At 38.7% G+C, this 21,469-nt stretch overlaps 1 protein-coding gene across 9 annotated transcripts in view; it reads left to right on the plus strand.

Annotated features, from left to right (window-relative positions):
• Positions 1-21,469, plus strand: part of brsk2b (BR serine/threonine kinase 2b) — a 948,417-nt gene that overhangs the window by 783,196 nt on the left and 143,752 nt on the right. For all 9 annotated transcript variants that reach the window (XM_073049611.1, XM_073049613.1, XM_073049614.1 and 6 more), the window contains exons 7-8: positions 5,723-5,791; positions 20,669-20,815. In XM_073049611.1, the coding sequence (XP_072905712.1) occupies positions 5,723-5,791; positions 20,669-20,815 (216 nt within the window). The remainder of the gene's footprint in view (positions 1-5,722; positions 5,792-20,668; positions 20,816-21,469) is intronic.

A 21,469-nucleotide genomic window follows, 5' to 3' on the forward strand; every position in this document is an offset into this window, starting at 1 on the left:
TAAATGGTTTGGTAAACCTCTTTGGAAGTCTCCCATCTCAGTGTGGAATGAAATTACCAATATCCCAGTCCACTTATAATATTTTATAGCAAACAAAAGTTTTTAAACACTTTTCCTAAAAGCCAAATTATGGCTCTGAGCTCATATTCTATGGATTAAACTTTCCAGATTACTTCCCTGTAACATTCCTGATTGCATCATTGCAACTTTTCAATTTCCGGCATCCATATTCTATGCCATTCTGTGTCATTATCCTGGTGGAATACATGAAAGATTATCTCTAAAGTTTAAGCAATAATCCACTGAATTAACATTCACATCATTCAACATATTTGAACATTGTTGGACTGCCTTCTAGGTCTCATAGCATCACCTACTTGTAGGGATGCCAGCTCAGGCCAGCACTGCAAGGAGTCTTTGAGCAGCGTAGTTTAGAAGGTGAGGGCTGGAACATTACAGAGAGCTCAGCTCCACAGTGCAAGCACTCAGGATCAGACTGCAGTGAGCTAATAGGTTGGCAACTGAGATTAGGCATGAACTTTAAATAGAGTGCCAACATACAGGAAAGGCAATAACCGCCAGCAATTATGGATGTGATTCCCTGCATGGCTGTGGAAAATCTGCCCCAATTCATGCCAGATCTTTACTGGAATTTAGTAAAACTCTACAGTTCCGCAAAAATAAGTAGTACAGGCAATTTTATGTCATTTTAAATATCATTAAGTAACAAAGACTTTTATACAATGAAGCAACATTTTAGAAAGAACAGTAGTACAGCAAGTATTCAAAATTGTAAGTACCTATTTTCACCTTAGAGATAATAAAAATATATATATAATGGTAAAGGATGAGATCCCATTAGGTATGACCTTTTAACCAAAGCGATGACTATATTTTGAAGCTACTAATTTAAATTAAGAAGGCTAAAGGAACAGGAAAGGGGAGCTAAGGGTGATTAGAGTTGTACAGAAACAGGCACTTTACTTACCTTATTTATGCTAACATTTTTGTTCACTTACACTAATCTCATTGTCCCACATTGGGACTGTATCCTTCTAAACCTTGCCTATTTAAATATCTGTCTAAATGCCTCCTCAACATAGTAATGTATCTGACTCCAGCAGCCCCTCTGGCAGCAGGATTCAGATGCCAACCAGTCTCTGTCTAAAAAAAATCTTAACCCTTAGATCCACTTTAAACTTTCTTCCCCTCAACCTAAAGACTATGCCTCTTTTCTAATACCACTACCATTGGAAAAAGATTTTAGTTATCTATCATATTGATGTCTTCTTCACTATCCTATTGATCTGTGCTTCTACTTTCAAGGACCAGTCAGCTAGGTGTTCTAATGTACAGAAAAAGACTACAACAAATTCAGAGTGGATCACATTATAGCACATCTATTATTCACTTGCAAGGGAAACTACCCCCAGAGGTTATGTTGGAGAACAGATTCGATCTTGTATCTCAAACAAAGCACTTTTATACTTTTTACAGAGAACAGTAATTAGGTTGCTTTATTCCATAACATTCCTCCGTTATCTTGTTCTGACATCTGTTGTTCAGAAGCTGTGTCTGCTTACCACTGTTGTCAAAACATCCCCTATCATAAAAAATACACAACTTCCTGTTATAAAACACACACACGCACACGCGCACACACACACACACACACACACACACACACACACACACAATCACACACACACATACACACACACACACACACACACACACACACACACACACACACACACACACACACACACACACACACACACACACTGCCTTTTACAAAAGTTACAAATTCATAAAGACTTCAGGATTACAGATACAGTTTATCGCCACGGAACTACAGACTTAAACCACTAGCTCTCTCTATTTCCGAGCATTCTTCCAAGCCCAACAATTTATTATATTTGGCCTACCCTGATCTGCCTTCCCAAAATGCATCATCACACACTAGTTGGGATTATATTCTATTTTCCGTTGCTCCACCTGACTAAATCCCGCTGTCTGTCGCTGCCTTAGCCAACCTGCCTCGCTGTTCACAACTCCACCAATTTTTGTGTCATCCCCAAATGTAATATTCATACTTTTTACATTCATATCCAAGTTATTATTATATATCACAAACTGCAAAGGTTCCAATACTGGTCACTGGTCATTGGAATCGCAGTCTTAAAAATATACTTCCACTCCTGCCTTCTGGCACATGTCATCAAGCCAGTTTGGGATCTAATTAGCCAGATTGCCTTGGATCACTCCAGACAGACCAGGCCTTCACTGTCTGGCCCAGCCTACCATGAAAAGCCAACAGTGCTTAGGTCTTCCATGATTATGAGGTATTACAGTGTTAGATTTTCACTCGAAACAGGCAATATAATGTTATTTCTCATCTCCAGTTGGACTAGACCCACATGGAAGCTGGATAAGGATAGGATGGTAGCCTATTTCACAGAATGGCATTAATGTATCAGGCAGGTTTTTATGACAGCCCAGAATCTTGCCTGCTGCTTTTTTGTGTGTGTGCCAACTGATAAATCATTAGTTGTAATGAATTAAATTTCACAACTTGGCATGCTGGGATCTGAACTGTCAGTCACTGGCTATCTAGTTTATTACTGTAAGCTCTAGACCACTGTACCCGCTTTATATTGAACAAGAATGGTGCAAGAAATGTTTTGGCATATAATTGAAAAAGTAGCACTAGGTGAGTCATATCATAGTGAATTTTTGGCAGCTCATCTATCATCGTCACTATAAATATACTTGTTCATTGGATCTGCATAGCCTTGAAGATATACAGGAGCCACCAGCCAAGTTAGAGGCTGTCTCCCATATATCCACTGGATCAGCATGAATCCTATAAAGCTGATCATCACCTTACTCTCATTTACTACATCTCTGCAGCGCTCTTTGTACCTTGAAATCCACAACTTTTCCAGATTTCCAGTTACTTATATATGGAGGATATATTTCCCAATTTCACTCTTTAAAAGGCTTATCATAACTTCCTTTCTATTTAATTGTTTGAATGTCTATAATTTTAAGCACATCAGTTAAATCAACACTCAGCCTTCCAAATTCAAGTGAGTACAAACTAAATTAACATAATTTGCCTTTTAAGTACTGTCTTAATTCCAATAAATCTATTTTATACTCCTTTTAGGGTCAATATATCTTTACTGCTGTTTGATTTATAAAACTGATTACAGTTCTGTCTAAATGGGGCAAAGTTCCTTTTTTGTATGGGACTATCTTGTTAATTGTTTCTTGTGCCTGTGCTCTAGTTTATTTTTAAGTAGTTTATGGTCACAAATAGCCAAGTTCCTTCATTTCTGCATAATTCCTCATCTAGGTTGAAGACAAGGGATTATGGTGATGAGAAAAAAAAAACTGGCAAATCCCTTTCAGGGCCATGTAACTATAAAGGCCTAACCTGACCACAATTTACAAATTTCCAGATGTTACAAAAATTGGTAATGCATTAAACAGTGTGGAGGATGGTAATAAATTTCTTGGAGATATAGACAGGCTAATGGTATGGTTGGATATGTGGCAGATGAAACGTAATGCTGGGAAAAACAAAACATTGCGTTTTGATTGCGAGAATGCAGTGGCAATTTAAATGCAGAAGCACAATTCTAAATAATGCTCAAGAAAAGAGATCTGAGAGCATATGTGCACAGTTTGTTAAAAGTGACAGTTTGAGTAAGTCATTTAAAAAAACATCTGGGATCTAGGACTCCATACTGTTTATAGTTTAGAGTACAATAACAAAGATGTCCTGATGAATCTTTATGTAGCATCAATGTAGCCATTACTGGAGTATTTGTGTCCAGTTTTGGATGATGTTTCAATGGTGAATGAACCCTATAGAGATTGCAGTTGCAGATGTGAAAGGTTTTGATTCAGCATGACAAGCAGGTACTCTGAAGCATCTCTCTCAGAGACACTCCAGAAAAATTCTGGAGAATCTCCTCAAACTCAAAGTACGTCAGGTTTTTATATTCGTAATAACATAAATATCAGCAGATGTTCAAATGCAATTTTGATAGCTACAAAGACGTAGTTAACATCAATATCTTGGCTTCAACAAATGATTCCTCTCACTATCTCTTTTGCTGAATATTCACAGATAAATACACAAATAAAGCAATTGAATTTCATAGTGAATTCAGAATAAAATATGTTTTTGGGTTACTTGAATCAGTGTAAGTGCAGCTGGCTCCTATCATGTGGGTGTTCTACAGCTGCCTGGAAGATAGATTAAAATTGTCAAGATTCAAGGAGACTCATTTTGTTACATCCATGCGTGTAACTCTGACAGCATCCAAACATTCCAGAATGGTCTTTCAGGTACATCTCTGTTCTGTAGCAAAGGGCAACTGTGAGTCACTGAAACCTTCCTTTTGGTGACCTTGCCATTGAAGGTTAGACATGGAACATAGACCATAGGCCAGTACAGAATAGGAACAAGATTCTGGCCCACAATGTTGCACCAAACCAATTAAATCAGTAATCAGATGGCCAACTAAACTAATCTCTTCTGCCTACACAGTATCCATATCCTTCCTCTTTCCTCACATTCATGTGCCTATCAAACCATCTCTTAAAAGTCCATAATGTATCTACCTCTATCACCACCCCAGAAAGTACATTCCAGGCACCAACACTCTTTGTATAAAAAATGTTGCCCCTCACATTTCCTTTGAAATGTCCCCCCCCCCCCCCCCCACCTTAACTGCATGCCCTCTTGTATTATACTTTTCAACCCTGGGAAAGAGCTACTGCTTGTCTACCCCATCTATGCCTCTCATAATCTTACAAACCTCAATTAGATCTCCCCTCAGCCTTTGATTCTCTAGAGAATACAGCCCAAATTCTCATTACAGCACATGTCCTCTAATCCAGGTAGAATTCTGGTAAATTTCTTCTGCGTCCTCTCCAAAGACTCGACATCTTTGATAATGAGGGGACCAGAACTGTATGCAGTACTCCAGATGCTGCCTAACTAGTGTTCTATAAAGCTGAAACATAACTTCCTGACTTTTAAACTCAGTGCCTCATCTAATAAAGGTAAGCAGGCCATACACCTTTTTAACCACCCTATCATCCTGTGTAGCTACCTTCAAGGAGCTATGAACTTGGACTGTAAGATCCATCTGCTCCTCATCACTGCTAAGGGTCTTGGCCTTAATAGTATACTGTCTCTTTCCTTTGGCCTACCAAGGTGCAACACTTCATATTTAGCCAGTTAAGCTCCATCTACCATTTCTCTGCCCAAATCTGCAACTCATCTATATTCTGCCATGTTCTTTGCCAGTCATCTACACTATCCACAACTCCACCAATCTTTGTATCATCTGAAAACTACTTATCTACATTTTCATATATATATATATAACAAACAGCATAGGTCCCAGTACAGATCACTGCAGAACCCCACCAGCACAGACCTCCAGCTAGAATAGGTCGCTTCATCCCACTGCTTCTATGGGTAAGCCAGTTCTGAATCCAAACAGCCAATTCAGCATGGATCCCTTGTACCTTAAGCTGGAGCTCCAGTACTTTGCACAGAAAAACAGATCGATGAACTAGATGATAATGATGCAGAAAATTAAACAGTCATCAATGTGGATTTGTAACAGAGTTTCTCATTTTTGATTGTTGAGTAGCTCTGAACAAAATCATTAATTGAAAGATGTGTTCAATTTAGGGAGAAAAATACGATGGTCGAAAAGCAGATGTCTGGAGCTGTGGTGTCATCCTTTTTGCACTCTTGGTGGTAAGTCTTTAAAATTTTTACTTTGTCTGGAAAATGTTGAAAGATCTTTCAATGCACAAAAGAAAATTATATTTTTATGTGTTGGTTTAATGTACTTTCAACCACTTTCTTCCATTTCTTCTCCTGGAATTAATGGTGATTTTATGCAGTTCATTTTTTCAAGTTATTCTGTTGTGAAGATGTGCTGCTGTGCAGCAAAACAGCGGTGAGTACAGTACCCAGAGGGTTCAATTTGACAACATTATCAGTTGTCTCCATATCAGATTGTCTGCACATATAGAGATGTTGATGGATCTATTTGGCTCTGGGTAATCTATCAGATATCTTCAGCAATTAAAGTGAGATGATGCTGTGCTTTTTAGGTGTGCTGCTTAAGCTGGAATTCAGTCAAGTGCTGGGGCCTTCACAAAATATTTCCAGAGGAACCACTTGACCAGTAGTTTTTACACTCAACATACCATGTGCCTATTACAAAGACAACTGAATTGGTGTTTAGCTGCAAAGATTCAATTTCTGATGAGTGGAAGAAATTATTATAAAAGTAGAAATTCCATTTATAATTGTACTTAATTCAGTGAAAGCATTTATTATATCTTTGAAGTTCTGTTAAGATACAATATATCACTTGCAGTGAGAATTCACAGGGAACACTTAAGCTGTATAACTTAGTGCATTGAGTTATACTTGGTGCTGAGGTGACGGATCAGGCCGATATAGAACCTGATGACTCTTCTACATTGGGACAGGACAGGAGATACCTGACAGGATGGGTAGATAGGTGGCTTGTTCCACTGTTTTATCCTGGGCTGTATGCTGCTGGCCCACAAACTTGAGGATCTTACACTAATAGAGAACGTGTCCATGAATCATGGGAGCCAGTGTGATGTTGAATATTGTTTGAGGATGTTTTGAGGACATCCTTGATTTTTTTTTATTCCGCTCACCTGGTAATCTCTTCACATGACAGGGTTTGAAACTGAGTTTTAATTCCCATTCCCGTTCTGACATGTTGGTCCATGACCTCCTCTTGTGCCAAGATGAAGCCTCTGTCTGGGTAGCCTCCAACCTAATGATATGAATATAGATTTAGCCTTGCACCACCATTCCCTACTCTGTCCTCTTGCCTCTTCTCACTTCCTATTACTTCCCCTGGGTCCACTCATCCTTCCCTTTCTCCTATGATCCACTCCTAATAGATTCCTTCTTCTCCAGCCCTGACCTTTCCCACCCAGCTGGCTTCACCTATCACCTCCTTCCCCTCCACCACCTTTTTATTCTGGCATCTTACCCCACCCCTCACAGTCCTGAAGAAAGGTCTCGGCCCAAAACGTTGGTTATCTATTCATTTCCATAGATGCTGCCTTTCCTGCTGAATTCCTCTAGCATTTTGTGTGTGTTGCTTTGGATTTCCGGCATCTGCAGACTCTCTTGTGTTCTTGAATGAGGGTGTCTTCTTCGGGAGACCTGTGTCATGCATACAAATTCTATGCCCAACAGAGGGAACTGGGTGTGATTAAGCCTCAGTGCTCTGCATGTTGTGTTGGATCAGGTTGCTAATGTTAGTTTGCTTACCCCGCCAGTGGATTTGGAGAGTTTTGCAGAGGCAATGATGGTGATGTCTTCCCAGTGCTTTGATCTGGATGCTAAAGTGCTTTTGTTTCAGAAGTACATTGGAGGAGAAGTATCAGTGTTGTCCGGTACACCATGCGTATTGTGACAGTCGAGGTTTGTGCTGGCACATTGATGCTGATGGGAATTTCTTTACCTGAGATAAGGCCTCCATGTTTTAGAAGTACTCCGCCTTTTAAAGGGGCCCATTATAGACATATCTCACACTAAGATGGCACTGTACAGTGGAGGCAGATTAGTAAAGAACCTTTGTTTTTCAGATGTGGAGTCTAAGTCCTGTCTTCTTATATGTTTCATTGAACAAATTATCTTTTAGGAAACCTGGACATAAACAGAAACTGCAGCACAGAGGCATGGCTAGTAGAACAATTAGCTTACTGCACCAGAGACCAGAGTTCAATCCTGACCTTGGGGTCTGTCTGTGTGGAGTTTGCAGGTTCTCCCTGGATTATATGGGTTTCTTTGATATAATGGAAAATGTGCAGATTGGTAGGTTAATTGGCTACTGGAGATTGCCCCATATGTGCAGGTAAGTGGAGTTGAGCATAATTTGGGGAGAATAAAACAATGGGATTAATGTGGAATAAATTGAAGCAGGTATTTTTGATGGTCAGCCTGGACTCAGGACCTGTTTCTGTGCTGTACTTCTTGATGGTTCTGTAACTCTCTGACTCAACCTCAGCCAGTCGAGCAGCATCTGGATGAGAGAAATAAAAACCGCTTAATGTTTTGGGTCAGAGATAGGTCCTTGGAGCTAATTAGGAGCTTGGCTTTGAACGTACAGCATATGCCAGCAAATGGCTTCGGCAAGCTGCAGCCCAACTGATGAGGTTGTTTGATCTTTGTTTGCAGTTGAGTTAATGCAATTTGAACAGTCTCTCATTTGGTTGCTTGACTAAGATCAGTTCAGCAGTAAACACACATTTGGATTGTGATTTATATAAAGTCAATGTAAGATTCCTGTCAAATTGGTCACATGTTATAAATTGGTCTGCTACCTGTGCCAGATACTCTTCTGGATTTCATGAGACTGGTAGTGCACTTCATTTTCATAGTGACCTCTCACGTGTTCTGAAAAACATCCTGTGTTGTCATAAGAGCCAGGCATAAAAGTTGACTTAATTTTCATGTTTTCATTTTGTCACATCACTGGCCGGCAAAAAGCTTGGTCTGACTCAGGAGTAGTCCACAGCCAGAAATATGCTCACAGGTTACTCTAGGGCATTTGGGTTGTCTTATTGTTGCATTTGCAACTGTGGGGTGAAAACATAGAAGCCTAAAATATAGGATAAAAGCAGGACCTCTTGAAAATGTTTATAGCATTGTCAGTTTTTTTTCCATTTGATTAACATTCCTTCATGCCTTTGCATTCCAAAAAAAAAATCACTGAAGAGTTAAAATGTTTTACATTCTTAATTCCTGTTCTGGATTTCTCATGATATATTTGTCAGTCTAATCTGCTGTGGAATGGCATCTGTTAATCCTTAGTCTTACCACCGTTTATACTGTTGCAATGCATCAGTTTCCACTAATTATAACCAAATATGAAATTAATCAAGATTGGTACCAAGGCTTAGATTTCTGTGACTGATCATAAATATTGGCAAATGGTTTAGAACTTTGGAATATCTTAAGGTCTTGCTGTGGAGGAAAATAAATTACTAACCATATGGCCTATTCTCAGTTTGAACAGCACTACTCTGTCTTTCCAGATCATCAATCCCTTTTCTTTGCCAGCTCTATCTTCTTGATTTTGCTAACAGTAACAGATATTTCAATGCATATTCATGGCACTTGTAAAATGCAGTTAAATCTAAATTGCCTTATCAGCCTCTCCTTTAAATCTGCTTGCTTTATTCATACAAAAAAAAACCAATTGTTAATGGTTGAGTCAGATCTGATGTTGAGATTCATTTAATCTATATTCCCTGGAAACTTTAAATACTTGTTCTTGGAATATTTTCAGTTATTTTAAACAGAAGAGTCGGATTTCCAAACATGGAAGACTGTAGTATCTTAAAAATAGGAATTCATATTGAGTTGGTAATTTCTCCTGAAAAATGCACACCATTTTCATTTTCCTTTTGCTATTGTTGAGCTGCAGAAAAATAGTGTTGATGTTCCATTACACTTTGGAACTATGATGAACTTAATTATATTCAACTTATTATACATCACAAGAACATATGATTTGACATTTTAGAACAGCTATTTTTCTTTCATCATTATTTAATATGGGTCATGATCTTTGCTTCTTTTCATTTGACATTCATTACGCAGGGTTGTCTTTGATCAGAAACCTTTTATTTATATCCAGCATTAATCATGGCCCAAGGACAAATTGCTGCACACAGAAACCTGCATTTGATGCTTGATCTTAACCTGAAGAATTAGTCTTAAAATGCAGAGAGTTTTCTGATTATTTCTTAATGTTGTAAAGCCCCATTGGGCTACATTAATTTGAGGGATTGATTTAAAACTCATATTAAAAGCATAAAAGTATCAATTTATTGAATTCTTAGAGATTATTTTCTTTAGATATTTGACTAGTAGATGGTGGAAAAGCATGAGGGAACCAGAATGTGTGCCATTCATCATAGGATACCTAGTTCTGACCTGCTCAAGTATGTGGAGTGTCTATGTAGCTGGTTAGTCTCTGGTTAGCAATGATCACCATAATCTTCCCAGAGAATTGATGGTGGTGATCTCACAGAAGATGTTTTGACTATCTCATATTGATGGTGCATAGCACATGTAGAATACAAATTAATTGCCTCTGATTGAATTTTGTAAAAGGTTTTACTGCACACACGGGTGAGTTTTTTTTCACTTTCTGAGGAGCTGTGAAAGGAATTGAACATTGTACACCTTCAGCAAACATTCCACTTCTGGGTTTATAGGGGAGAGGAGGTCATTGATGAGTTTACTGAAGATGAATAGAACCAGGTCAGTAACTCCAACCTCCACTCACTCCATCTACAGATCCCATTGCCTTGGGAAAGCAACTAATATAATCAAGGAGCCCGCCAACCCTTGTCATTCTCTCTTCTCTCCCGTCAGGCAGGAGATACAAAAGTTTGAAATCACAGCCGCAAGTCTCAAGGACAGTTTCTATCCTACTGTTAAGAGTATGATAACCAAAGATTTTATAACTGATAACAGACCTCTCATGTGCTGAGGGTCAGCTTTGATCTCCCAATCTACCTTGTCAAGGCCTTTGCACTTTCTCGAAAGCTGCAAAGCTACACACTGCAGTTTTTGTTTCTTTTTACGGCCTTGATCTACTTATACATGGCATGATCAGCCTGGGTGCATGCAAACAAAAAGCACTTGACTATATCTCAGTACTGTTTCAACAATAAATCAATATCAATAGCTGCCAGTAATCAGTTTTCCCTCATTTTCCATTAATTTCAATTTTACCTGCGCTCTTTGCTACCATGCACAATTAACTCTCAGTCTCTTGAACTCAGCTGTATGTTCCATGTTGAGACAAGCTGGTGATGAGGCCCAGAGCATGGTGGTCCTGGCAAAACCCAAGATGAGTATTAGTGATCTGATTATTAGTAAGCAAGAACAGCTTTAAAGCACTGTCAATGACACCTTCCATCAAGGAAGATTGAGATTAATGTGGCAGTAATTATCCAAAGTACATTTGTCATGCCTTTTGTAGACAAGATAAACCTGAGCAATTTTCCATTTTGTCAGGTAGATGGCAGTACTTTTACTGTATCAGAACAGCTTGACTATAGACACTGCACGGTTCTTCAACGTCACCGTTAAGATGTTGCCTGATTTCTTGGCCTTTGCTTCTTTTCTATCTCATTACAGATATTTCAGCATGGTCTTTGGGACTTACTATATGTGCTGCGTTCTCTCTTTGTGGAGGATGAGATATTCCTGGAGCACTGACTGTTCATTTGTCCGTCTCTATTTAGGATTGCATATGGGAGGACAGCAGAGCTTTGAACTTTCTTCTTGGTTATGGGCCAGTTAAACACTAAAGAGAAGATTAATTAGTATGGTAGATTACGTTTATTTGGGATACATCAGGCCCAATTAAGTGGCTGCCCCAATTTGCCAAAGTTTCATGAAAGTAGTTGAAAAGGTATCAAAAAGACAAGCTATTGTTCAACTGAATAACAAATTATATATTTAAATGAAATAGAGAACAAAGTTGAACACTACCGCACTACTATAAAGCTATATATTAGTTCCTAATAGTTAGTGATGGAGGAACTCATGCAGCATACACTGCTGTGTTTTATTGGTTGACTGTAAATGAACAAAATCAGCACAGACACATTAGTGGACAGTAACAGACAGATAATGGACTGCGTTTATACAATACTTTTGATGATTGCATCTCCAAAATCTTCATTTTCATTGTAACATTCAGGATGATTGTTGATACCTTCAAATTCTTTGTAATTCCTAACTTGTTGAAGGATTGAAATCATTTCATTTTCACTCCCAGCCATGTCTGACATCTCTAAGCCAAAATGCTTGAAACCACAGTGAGCGAAACAGTTCTGAATTGTCTTACTGCTTATTTTTCGCCAATTGACAGTGACAAGGATCACTGCTCTTTTTGAACACAAACATGCACATCCAACACTAATTAAAACTGCTCACATTACACATGTTGTAATGTCTAATGGATCACACAAGTTAGAAACCATTCAGAACAGTGGCATGGTGACCCAAATAAACGAAGGGAATCTCAGCAATTTTTCGATTAGTTTTTGTTCTTTAAGAGTTATCTCAAATATCCGGCTGCCCCAATTTAACAATGGCCCAATTAACCAGAATCCACTGTACTTACAGACTTGAAATTTCAGATTTTTGCTAGTTTTGAAGTTCATTTTTGATGCTGGCTTCTGTTTGTCTTTTGAATTTTATATGAACATTTAACAAGTTTTACAATGTTTGAAATATTTTTAAGATTTTTCCAATTTTTTTCAAAAATGGAGCATGGATTTCTTTTAATGGAGCATAAGACAACTAAACATTTATTGAAACATCTGTAAGAGTTCATCAGGAAAACATTAAAAGTAGAACACAAAATGAAACTCAATACTATGAATTTTCAAAGATCAAACAAGGTACTTTAGTGTCTAGTCAGGTTCCATTGGATGGGGGTTCTTTCATCTATGATATAATTTGAATATTAACAATCACCAGCCCTTCAACTGCATTTGCCATTATTTTGTATATTGAAATATTGAAGCGGACTTGGTTTATCCAGAATATTTGCTGTAGGAGACAGACCAGCCAATGACGATTAAAATCACATTTTCATATGGAAGTATTTTTAAGTAATTTGAAAGCTTGTAAAGATCACATTTTGTGAAGCAGAAATGCCACTATTGATGCACTGCTCCCAGCTTGTACTGCCATTCAGCCAGAGTCATTTCTGGGAGATTGTGTAGATCAGCAGAACTGGAAAGCAAAGAACCCCGAGCTGGTCATAGCATCAAATTGCTACAAAAAAAGTGAGGAAGAACGAGTATTAGTGAATATCAAGACAATGTGATTTTTTAATTTCTTATTGATGCTAGCTAATATTTACATTTGCCTTTGAGGTAGAAATTTATGAAGACCCACCACTCTGTGGATGTGGAATTAGAGACAATTATTTGATGAAGCAGGTGGTGGAGTACAAAACATTCAGATAAGGAAGTAGAAATCTAACTGTATTTGAGTCTTAAACAAAGCAGAAATAAAGTTCAGAAGCATGAAGAATAATTCCACTAAAACAGAGGACAAGATTGTGATGGAGAGAGAAGTTATACCTAGCACTTTAGCCATAGCTAATAAATCTAATTCTACAAATTGGGCCTTATCAGTGCATTCTGAGTTTTGGGCCACGTTCGTATAATAGTTCACTAAAGGAGAGTATTGACTTAGCTGTGCATGGATGAAGTTGGCTTCATAATGTCTGTCACCGAGACCCTGACTGGTGAGGAAAAGTTGGACAGCATCTTTTATCAATTAAATCATAAAGGAAGTTTGTTTTAAGCATTTGTTGATTGTAATTATGATGTAAAAGATGACTTCTTGTGCCACATCAAATTAAACCAACTACTCATGATGATTAATCTAACACAATATCTGGGATAATTCAGGGTTAAAAGTTAGTACCATCTCAATGTAACAGTAAAATTGTGAGCAAATAGCAGGACTTTCTGAAAAGAAGCACAGTTTCAGTGAAATACTGCCAGGCTGTGTTTAGGGGCTCGAAATGATAATGCAGAAGAGAGATTAATGGCTAAACTATCCTTCTTTCAATATATTCTTATGGAGACTCATCAGTAGAGAAAGTTTTTTTTCAAATCCTAAACTAAATTAGGAGCTAGGCACCAAAAACAAACCATCTGTCAAATGCGTATGAAGCTACAGCCCTCATTTTAACTGTTCAATTTTAGAACGGTGATTTTATCATTGAAAAATATTTGATTTTCTTTTGAAATGAGCTTGCCTTAATATAACAATAAAATAAACTGAAAGTGGAAAAGTAGTTTTCAGTAAAGAACGCCTTAATGCTTCAATTGCAGTGCAGACTAAAGAGAAGCATTGCATGTCAAGAACTTATGCACTCTCCTTTGGAGAACTAGAAGTATTCAGAAGGCTTTTTACTGCACTAGAACAATGGCTGGAAGTTGTTTCCTATACTTTTATGCCTTTCAAACAGTATTATCAGTGATCTTAAAGGTTTTGTAATGCCATGACGTCTGTATATACAGAGAATAACACCATCATGTTCTTGTGAACCATCAGTTTCAGTGCAGGATTTTGTTTTTATGGGTTCTCAGGGCTGTTGACTTTCAGAAACATGGTTTAGGCAGCTGGGTTTTGAAGGGACATTATGTGATACAAAACACTTTCTTTCAGCTACTGGGGAATGTTTTTACCTCGTGAATGAATGCTGCAGCAATCAGTGTCATAAAGTCAGTCATACAGCCTTGAATAGATCACTCAGCCCTCCACATCCTATAGACCCTGGGCGCCCAATTTTATTAGTCCCATCTTCCAGCACCTGGCTCATAGCCTTCTAAGCCTTGATGACTTAAATATTGAGGAAAATTCTGCTTCCAACATTCTCTCCAGCAATGCCTTCCAGGTCCTCAACATTCTATAGACAGGAAAGGTTTCCATCTGAAACACCTAACCCCTTATCTATAATCGATGCCCTCTAGTTTCTTTGCCTGTAATAAGAAGAAAATTTTCTTGCAGTTTACTCTACCTACGTCTCTTATAATTTTATACACATCCATCATGTACTTTCATAACCCTGTCCACTCCAGTTAGAACAGACCCAGCCTCTCCAGTCTCTCCTCTTTATTGAAACATTCCATCCCAGGCAACATCCTAGTGAATCTGCTCTCACTCCCTCCAAAGACAACAGATATTTCTTATAGTGACCAGCTAATGTTTGACTGCTCTTTTATTAAGCTGGAGCATAAATTGCCTGCTCTTGTATTCAGTGCCTGAACTAATATCCCTTTTCCCTTCTTTACCTGTGCTGCAACCTTTAAGGATTTTGAACTCTGTTCCTCAGACTTTGTCATTCATGGCCTAGATTCATTATTACTCTCAAAATGCGTCACCTCAAATTTCTTTAAGGGTCAGCCTACATCTATGATTTCTCAGCCTATTTCACTAACATGTCGCCATCGCCCTGAAGGCTAAGATTACCTTCCACATTGTCAACAGCTTCCCCCAACGTCCGTTAGTTTTTCTAATAACTTCCCTACTGCTGATATTAAGCTCACAGGTTAATAATTGCCTTCCTTTTCCTAGGTGTCCTTATTGAATAAAACAGACCACATTTGCCAGTCTCCAGCTATCTGGCCCTTCATATAGAGCCATGGAAGATTTAAAAATTTCAGTCAGAGCCCCAACAGTCTCTTCCCTTGCCTGAGATAAATCTCATCTGACCCCGGGGATTCACCTGCCTTCACACCTGGTATCTTCTCTTTATTACAGACACGTGTGCTGAAATATCACCTTTCCTGTTGCTGAGTTTGCCTTTTGTCTGTTTCCTTTGCGAACACCAATGGAAAGTCTTCATTTAGGACCCCAGCTGTACCCTCTGGTGTTTTAAGGTGGTCAAATGGACATGAACAGGATGGTAAAAAGCACTGCCTGCAGTGCGAAGGGCCCAGGGAGACCCCGCAATGCTGCAGTCAGCAACTCCCTCTGTGAGGTCACCAGCAAGGTAATCTGTCAGAAATAATGTTCCAAAAATACAGTTCGTGAATGCCTACGCCTCAGGTGTCTGGAGATTTTTAAAAAATGAGATTGTCTCTGTTTGAGTTTAGAGCTGATTCTCCCAAATGCAGCAAACTCAGAAATATGCCCCAAGTTCTGTGGCAGCAGCCTGGAATGATCCTAATTCAGGGAACCTGGGAGCGACCTTTTCCACCATAGGCAAAGCAATGTAGGCACTATTCTGAGGCATAGTTTGAAAATGTAGGATTGTAGGGATGTTAGTGCAGTCTAGATGTTGGTCATTTTAAAAAACAATGATTCAGAATCAGGTTTATTAACACTGATATATGTAATGAAATTTGTTTTGTTTTAGCAGTACAGTACAATGCATAAAATATACAAAGTTACAATAAGAAATATAAAAGTGCAACAAGAGAGCAAAATAGTGAGGTTGTAGTGGTCATGGGCTGTTTAGAAATCATATGGCAGAGGGGGAGAAACTGTTCCTAAAATGTGGAATGTGTGTCTTCAGGCTCCTGGACCTTCTCCCTGATGGTAGTAATGAGAAGACGGCACATCCTGGGTGGTGGGGGTCTTCTATGATTGATGCCGCCTTTTTGAAACATCGGCTTTTGAAGATTTCCTTGATCCTTAGCAGGCTGGTGCTCATAATGGAGCTGGCTGAGTTTACAGCCGTCTGCAGCTTCTCCTGATCCTGTGCATTGACCACTTGATGCACCATCAATAACTCTCTGAGACGTGAGGCGAGATATCGGCTCGGAGGAACTCGGTGCTTGACTCTCCAGGCCGCTGTCGTCGCGTAGCTAAGCGATGTCTTGCGTAGACGGTGTTCACCGGCTGCAGGTACTGTCTTTTGAGGGCGTCCAGTGCCTCTTGGTAGGTCAGCAGGTCCCTGATAAGTGAGTAAACTTTCGGGGTGACCCTCGAGAGGAGAATTCTGTGCATAACAGCGGGTTCAGTTGCACTAACCTCCTCCAAGTATGATTGGAAGCATGCAAGCCAGAGTTCAAAGGCAAGAGCTGCTTCAGGGGCTTGGGGGTCCAAATCCAATTTTTCCGGACGTAAAATACTTTCCATGTTTTAAAACTTCCAGTCAATAAAATTGATGCACCATCAATAACTCTCCGAGCCGATATCTCGCCTCGCGTCTCAGAGAGTTATTGATGGTGCATCAATTTTATTGACTGGAAGAAAGAACAAGCAGTAGTTGACCACCATACTACATCCTGGAGACTGAGGCCGGGCTCAGGCCCCAATCGCCTTTATACCGGGGTCTGTGGGAGGAGCCACAGGAGCAGTCAGCAGGGGGCGTGTTCAGACAGGTATATGTAGTTCACCACACCACTCCACTCCATACCAGACTGCAATGCAATGAGTTAGAATGCTCTCCATGGTGCATCTGTAGAAATTTGCTAGAGTCTTGGCGACACATCAGATCTCCTTAAACTTCTAATGAAATGTTGCTGCTGGTGTGCCTTCTTCAACAGAATTCAATGGAAACTGGGTTATTGAAATGTGCTTTTTTTTAGAGTAAATAGAACTGTTGTTCTTCAGAGTAATAAGGTTGAAAATTATGCTGGAGACAAATTTCCAGCACTGCATCACTGTTGGTATCATTTGGGAGAGCTAACACTGGAGTAACAATGCTTATACAAATCTTGCTAAACTGTCTGGGCTTGAAATTCCTGGCAGGCACGATGCTACCCAGAAATTGGTATTGCTATACTCTGGTTAAGCCAGTTTGGTGTAGAACCTTGTATTGTTCTCAGAGTTATGCAAAGGATTGTTTAGTTGACTTTATACATAACCTAAATGTACAACTGATTTATCAAGATTTTTTCAATTGCTGCTAAAGCCTTACTTTAAAATAATATTGACCTTTTTATTAGCTTTAAACCGACTGTGATTTTCAGACCATAATTATTGTCGTTAGTAGCAACTAGGGCAGTATGTGGACTTTCCTGGCAATTTTTTAATAGTACTGTATAATTGCAAATCCCATGGTACATTATTCAATTAATAACTCCCATAAATGAGTATGTTTTGGTTCATATGGAAACCCACTTTCTTGTTCTGAGCTGTGAGCAAACGTGTCAAGCGAAGCCGTTCTTACTGAAACATTCATACCCATTTTCTTTTCACACTGAACGCACTTCAATGCCTCTGGCAAGTAAATAGAAGAAAGCAAGCTGTCAGATGTGAGTGGGGCATCATAATAAAGGAGATAAGGATTTGGTGGGAATGTGGGGATGGACAACTCCTCTTTCTCTTCTCCAGAGTAACTGACATAAATTGTTCAAAACCTCTTCTTTTCTGATAACTTTTGTTTATCAACTAATCTGATGAAAAAGGATAAACTGGGAAGCAATCCCTGGAACATCAGCAGAGTCCAATTTACTTATTGAAAGGAGATCCCAACTGTATCTCACCCCTGCTCAACATCACAAGGTAGTGGCAGATTCAGGTGGTAAGAAGTTTTAGCTGTTATAAATGTTCACTTTCCCAGTTTCAGCCAGTGGCCTGCCTGTGTTAAAATGCTTCTGAGACCTTTCACTTCACAATTGCTCTATTTTCATTGAGCCAGCACCTCTTTATCAATTCTTCGCAACAGCAATAATCTCGCTACACTGGAAAACACAATTTCAGACATCCCAACATACCAAAGTAAATACATTGCCAAAGCTCTGTTTTATTTCCTTCACATTTCTGCTCATCTAAGCATTTTGAGGTAATGTGCCATTATACTAACAAAAGCAGCAGTATAAGAGTAATAATTATGTAATGGATGTATTGTCCTAAACTCCAAAACAAATTGAATTTAGTTAACAGATATTTTCTGAACAATAATTTGAAACCAAATGGATTTTGTTATCTCATGCTCCCATGTTATTTGTTGACCCTAGTCTATGTTGTTTTTCCTGGAGATAGTAGAAGTACCACATGGTCTAACATTTGCAATGAAACTATTGCAACCTATTTTTATTTTTAGTTAGCATTTGCCAAGTCTAGTTCAATTATTACAGAGTATTGATAAAGGGTCATTAACAAAAATTATTGATTTTTTTGAAGTACGTTGAGAACCACAGTGATTTTTTTTCTTGAGTATTGACCTGTTGTTATTTTTCTGTCTATTATCATTATGTTAAACATCAGCGATCCAATTTAAAATGGTGGCCAGATTGGGAGTATGTTGAATATGGAAACCTTAGAGTCTCAAACACATTAATGGCCTGCATTCCCAATGTACATGACTAATAATGGGCTCATGGCTTATTTGAATTAGGATGCTTATAGATAATGCAGCTAGAATGGTATTGCACCAGGCAAGCTCCAGTTTTTTGCAGTTGCTTCAGTGAGTGCCAGAAGAGGACTAAACTTTTGTTGCTAGGTAATTTAGCCCATATGTCAGGACACTTCTCACTTTATCTGGCAATTTACTTATGCCTTGCTTTAAACAGAAACCAAAAAAATGATTTAGAGTTGTTAATGATAAACTATAGCAACAATCTTCTATAGCCAAAAAGCCTAAAGTGAAAATAAATGGTAACATGTTGGCTTTTTGTTCTGTGTTGCTTGTAAAGTCATCTGTGTCGTAACCCATGTGTATCACTAAAGTGTTTAATTGAGTTAACCTTCTATTATCATGTTAATTTTGCCAGAGGGGTAGCCAGTGCTTAATTTCCTGCAGTGCTCTACAAGTGTATAACCAGCTCCTTCATTCCCCAGTCTTACAGATGCTGGCCTCAGAGCAGATGCAAAAATTCATGGATAAGTAACTTGCCATCTTTTCACTCTTCTTTCTATATCTCTGCTCTATCACTTCTGACAATGTCAAAATTGAGAGTATTAATTTGGTGATCAGTACTATTTTGATTATAAATCACATGTTTTATGTAAACATACTTGACAGAATCTTCACATAATCATTCAAAATACAGTGGATTTCAAATGTGGTTAATTTGGACAGCTGCTTATTTGGGACAACTCTCAAAAAGTACAATAATAAATTAAGAACAAGAATATAGCCAGGATTCCCTTCATTTCTTTGGGACATTATGCCACTTATTTGGGACGGGAGACTGTGCCAAACAGTTTCTAACTAGCATCTGTCATGTGTACTTGTATGGTTATTAGACACTACACCGTACTTAGCGCAAACAGTTTTTAAACGGTGTCAATTGTGTATGTTTGTGTTCAAAAAGCACTGATTTTGTCACAAAATTGGCAAGAAATAAGCATTAAGAAAATTCAGAATTGCTTTGTTCACTGCAGTTTCAAGCATTCAGGCTTGGAGATGCCAGAAATGGCCAGGAGTGAAAATGAAATGATCTCATGACTTCAACAAGTTAGGGAGTACAAAAAAAATGAAGGTATCAACAATTATCTTGAATGCTACAATAAAAATCAAGATTTGGAGGATGCAATTGTCAAAAGCATTGTATGAAGGTAGTCCATTATCTGCATTAGGTGTCTGCACTAACTTGGTTCATTTACAGTCAATCAAAAGAACACGGGAGCTTGTTGGTCGTCCATTGTATCCAACAATGACAGTGAAACCTGTACGAGTTTTTAAAGCGAGAAAGCCATTGAACTGGGACAGTTCCACTCTCTGCACCTCGGAAGTGGTGGGAGTAGTCATAACAAAGTGTGGCCTTCCTTGGTTGTAGTGGATAACCATGACTTCTTCTGTGCCTTATCATGGTCTTCTGGGTGAACGGATTTGCAGGGCCATGTTAAACTCAGGTTTCATGTACCCTCTCTGGTTGGTGTGAAGTGTTCCACCTCAGAAATCAAATTACAGCAGAGGACTGTGCTAAACCATCTGCTTTCTCCCAAACCACTATCACTAGGTCTGATTATGTGATCAATAACTCACTGTTGTTTCCTTCCAGCTTATTGTGGACAAATGCTTTTTCTTGTTTCTTACCTTACAACACTGAAAAGAAAATTCTGTTTGAGGTTTTTTTCCTTAATTAGGAAAGATTTTAATTCTGAGGTTTTCTGGTGTTGTAGGGAGCACTGCCATTTGACGACGATAATCTGAGACAGTTACTGGAAAAAGTAAAGCGTGGTGTGTTTCATATGCCACACTTTATACCACCAGACTGCCAAAACCTCTTAAAGGGAATGATCGAGGTGGATGCTTCAAAACGCTTAACTGTAAGTATTGGTTTTCTTTATCCCCGCTTCTCTCTGAATGGTTGTACATTAATCTCATGTCTGACCATGCAAAGCATTATTAATTGTTTCTTTTGAGCACATCAATAAAAGAAGCCACTGTCTGCTCAAGAGAACAGCAGTGACAATAGTTTGGTTAAATACATTTCAGAATGAAAATTCAAAAATATTCAATATTCATAATTCTATAAATGTAAGTGATGCACTTTCTACTTTTTTACACATTGCTTCCTGTTGCAAATTTTAGTGCAGTTTAACTGACTAAAACTCTCATTTAAAGTTGAGGCATTCGTTGTCACAGTCCATTAATATTCTAGTGAAGTGTTAAGAGGAATGTGGTGAGGTATGATCAATTACAAGGCAGAAGCACTGTTGTGTAGAAGCAACTTTACTTGGTTAGGGGACATGGGTTATGGTAGATTGGAGAAGATGATTGCTTTTCAATAAAGCTGCTTCCCTGGTGATTTAATGATTAACTTAATTGTCTAGTTTGCAGCTAAACCACACAGACCTACAAGATTCCAAGGCCTGCCCTGTGCTGACGTTGCTGATTTCAGTGACATGGTGCAGAGATGTGGACAATGTTTTTCCCTATTCCAGCCTCCCAACATATATATGCATGAGAGGTGACATCAT

This window comes from Hemitrygon akajei, chromosome 6 (genome assembly GCF_048418815.1).
Source record: "Hemitrygon akajei chromosome 6, sHemAka1.3, whole genome shotgun sequence".
Lineage (NCBI taxonomy): Eukaryota > Metazoa > Chordata > Chondrichthyes > Myliobatiformes > Dasyatidae > Hemitrygon > Hemitrygon akajei.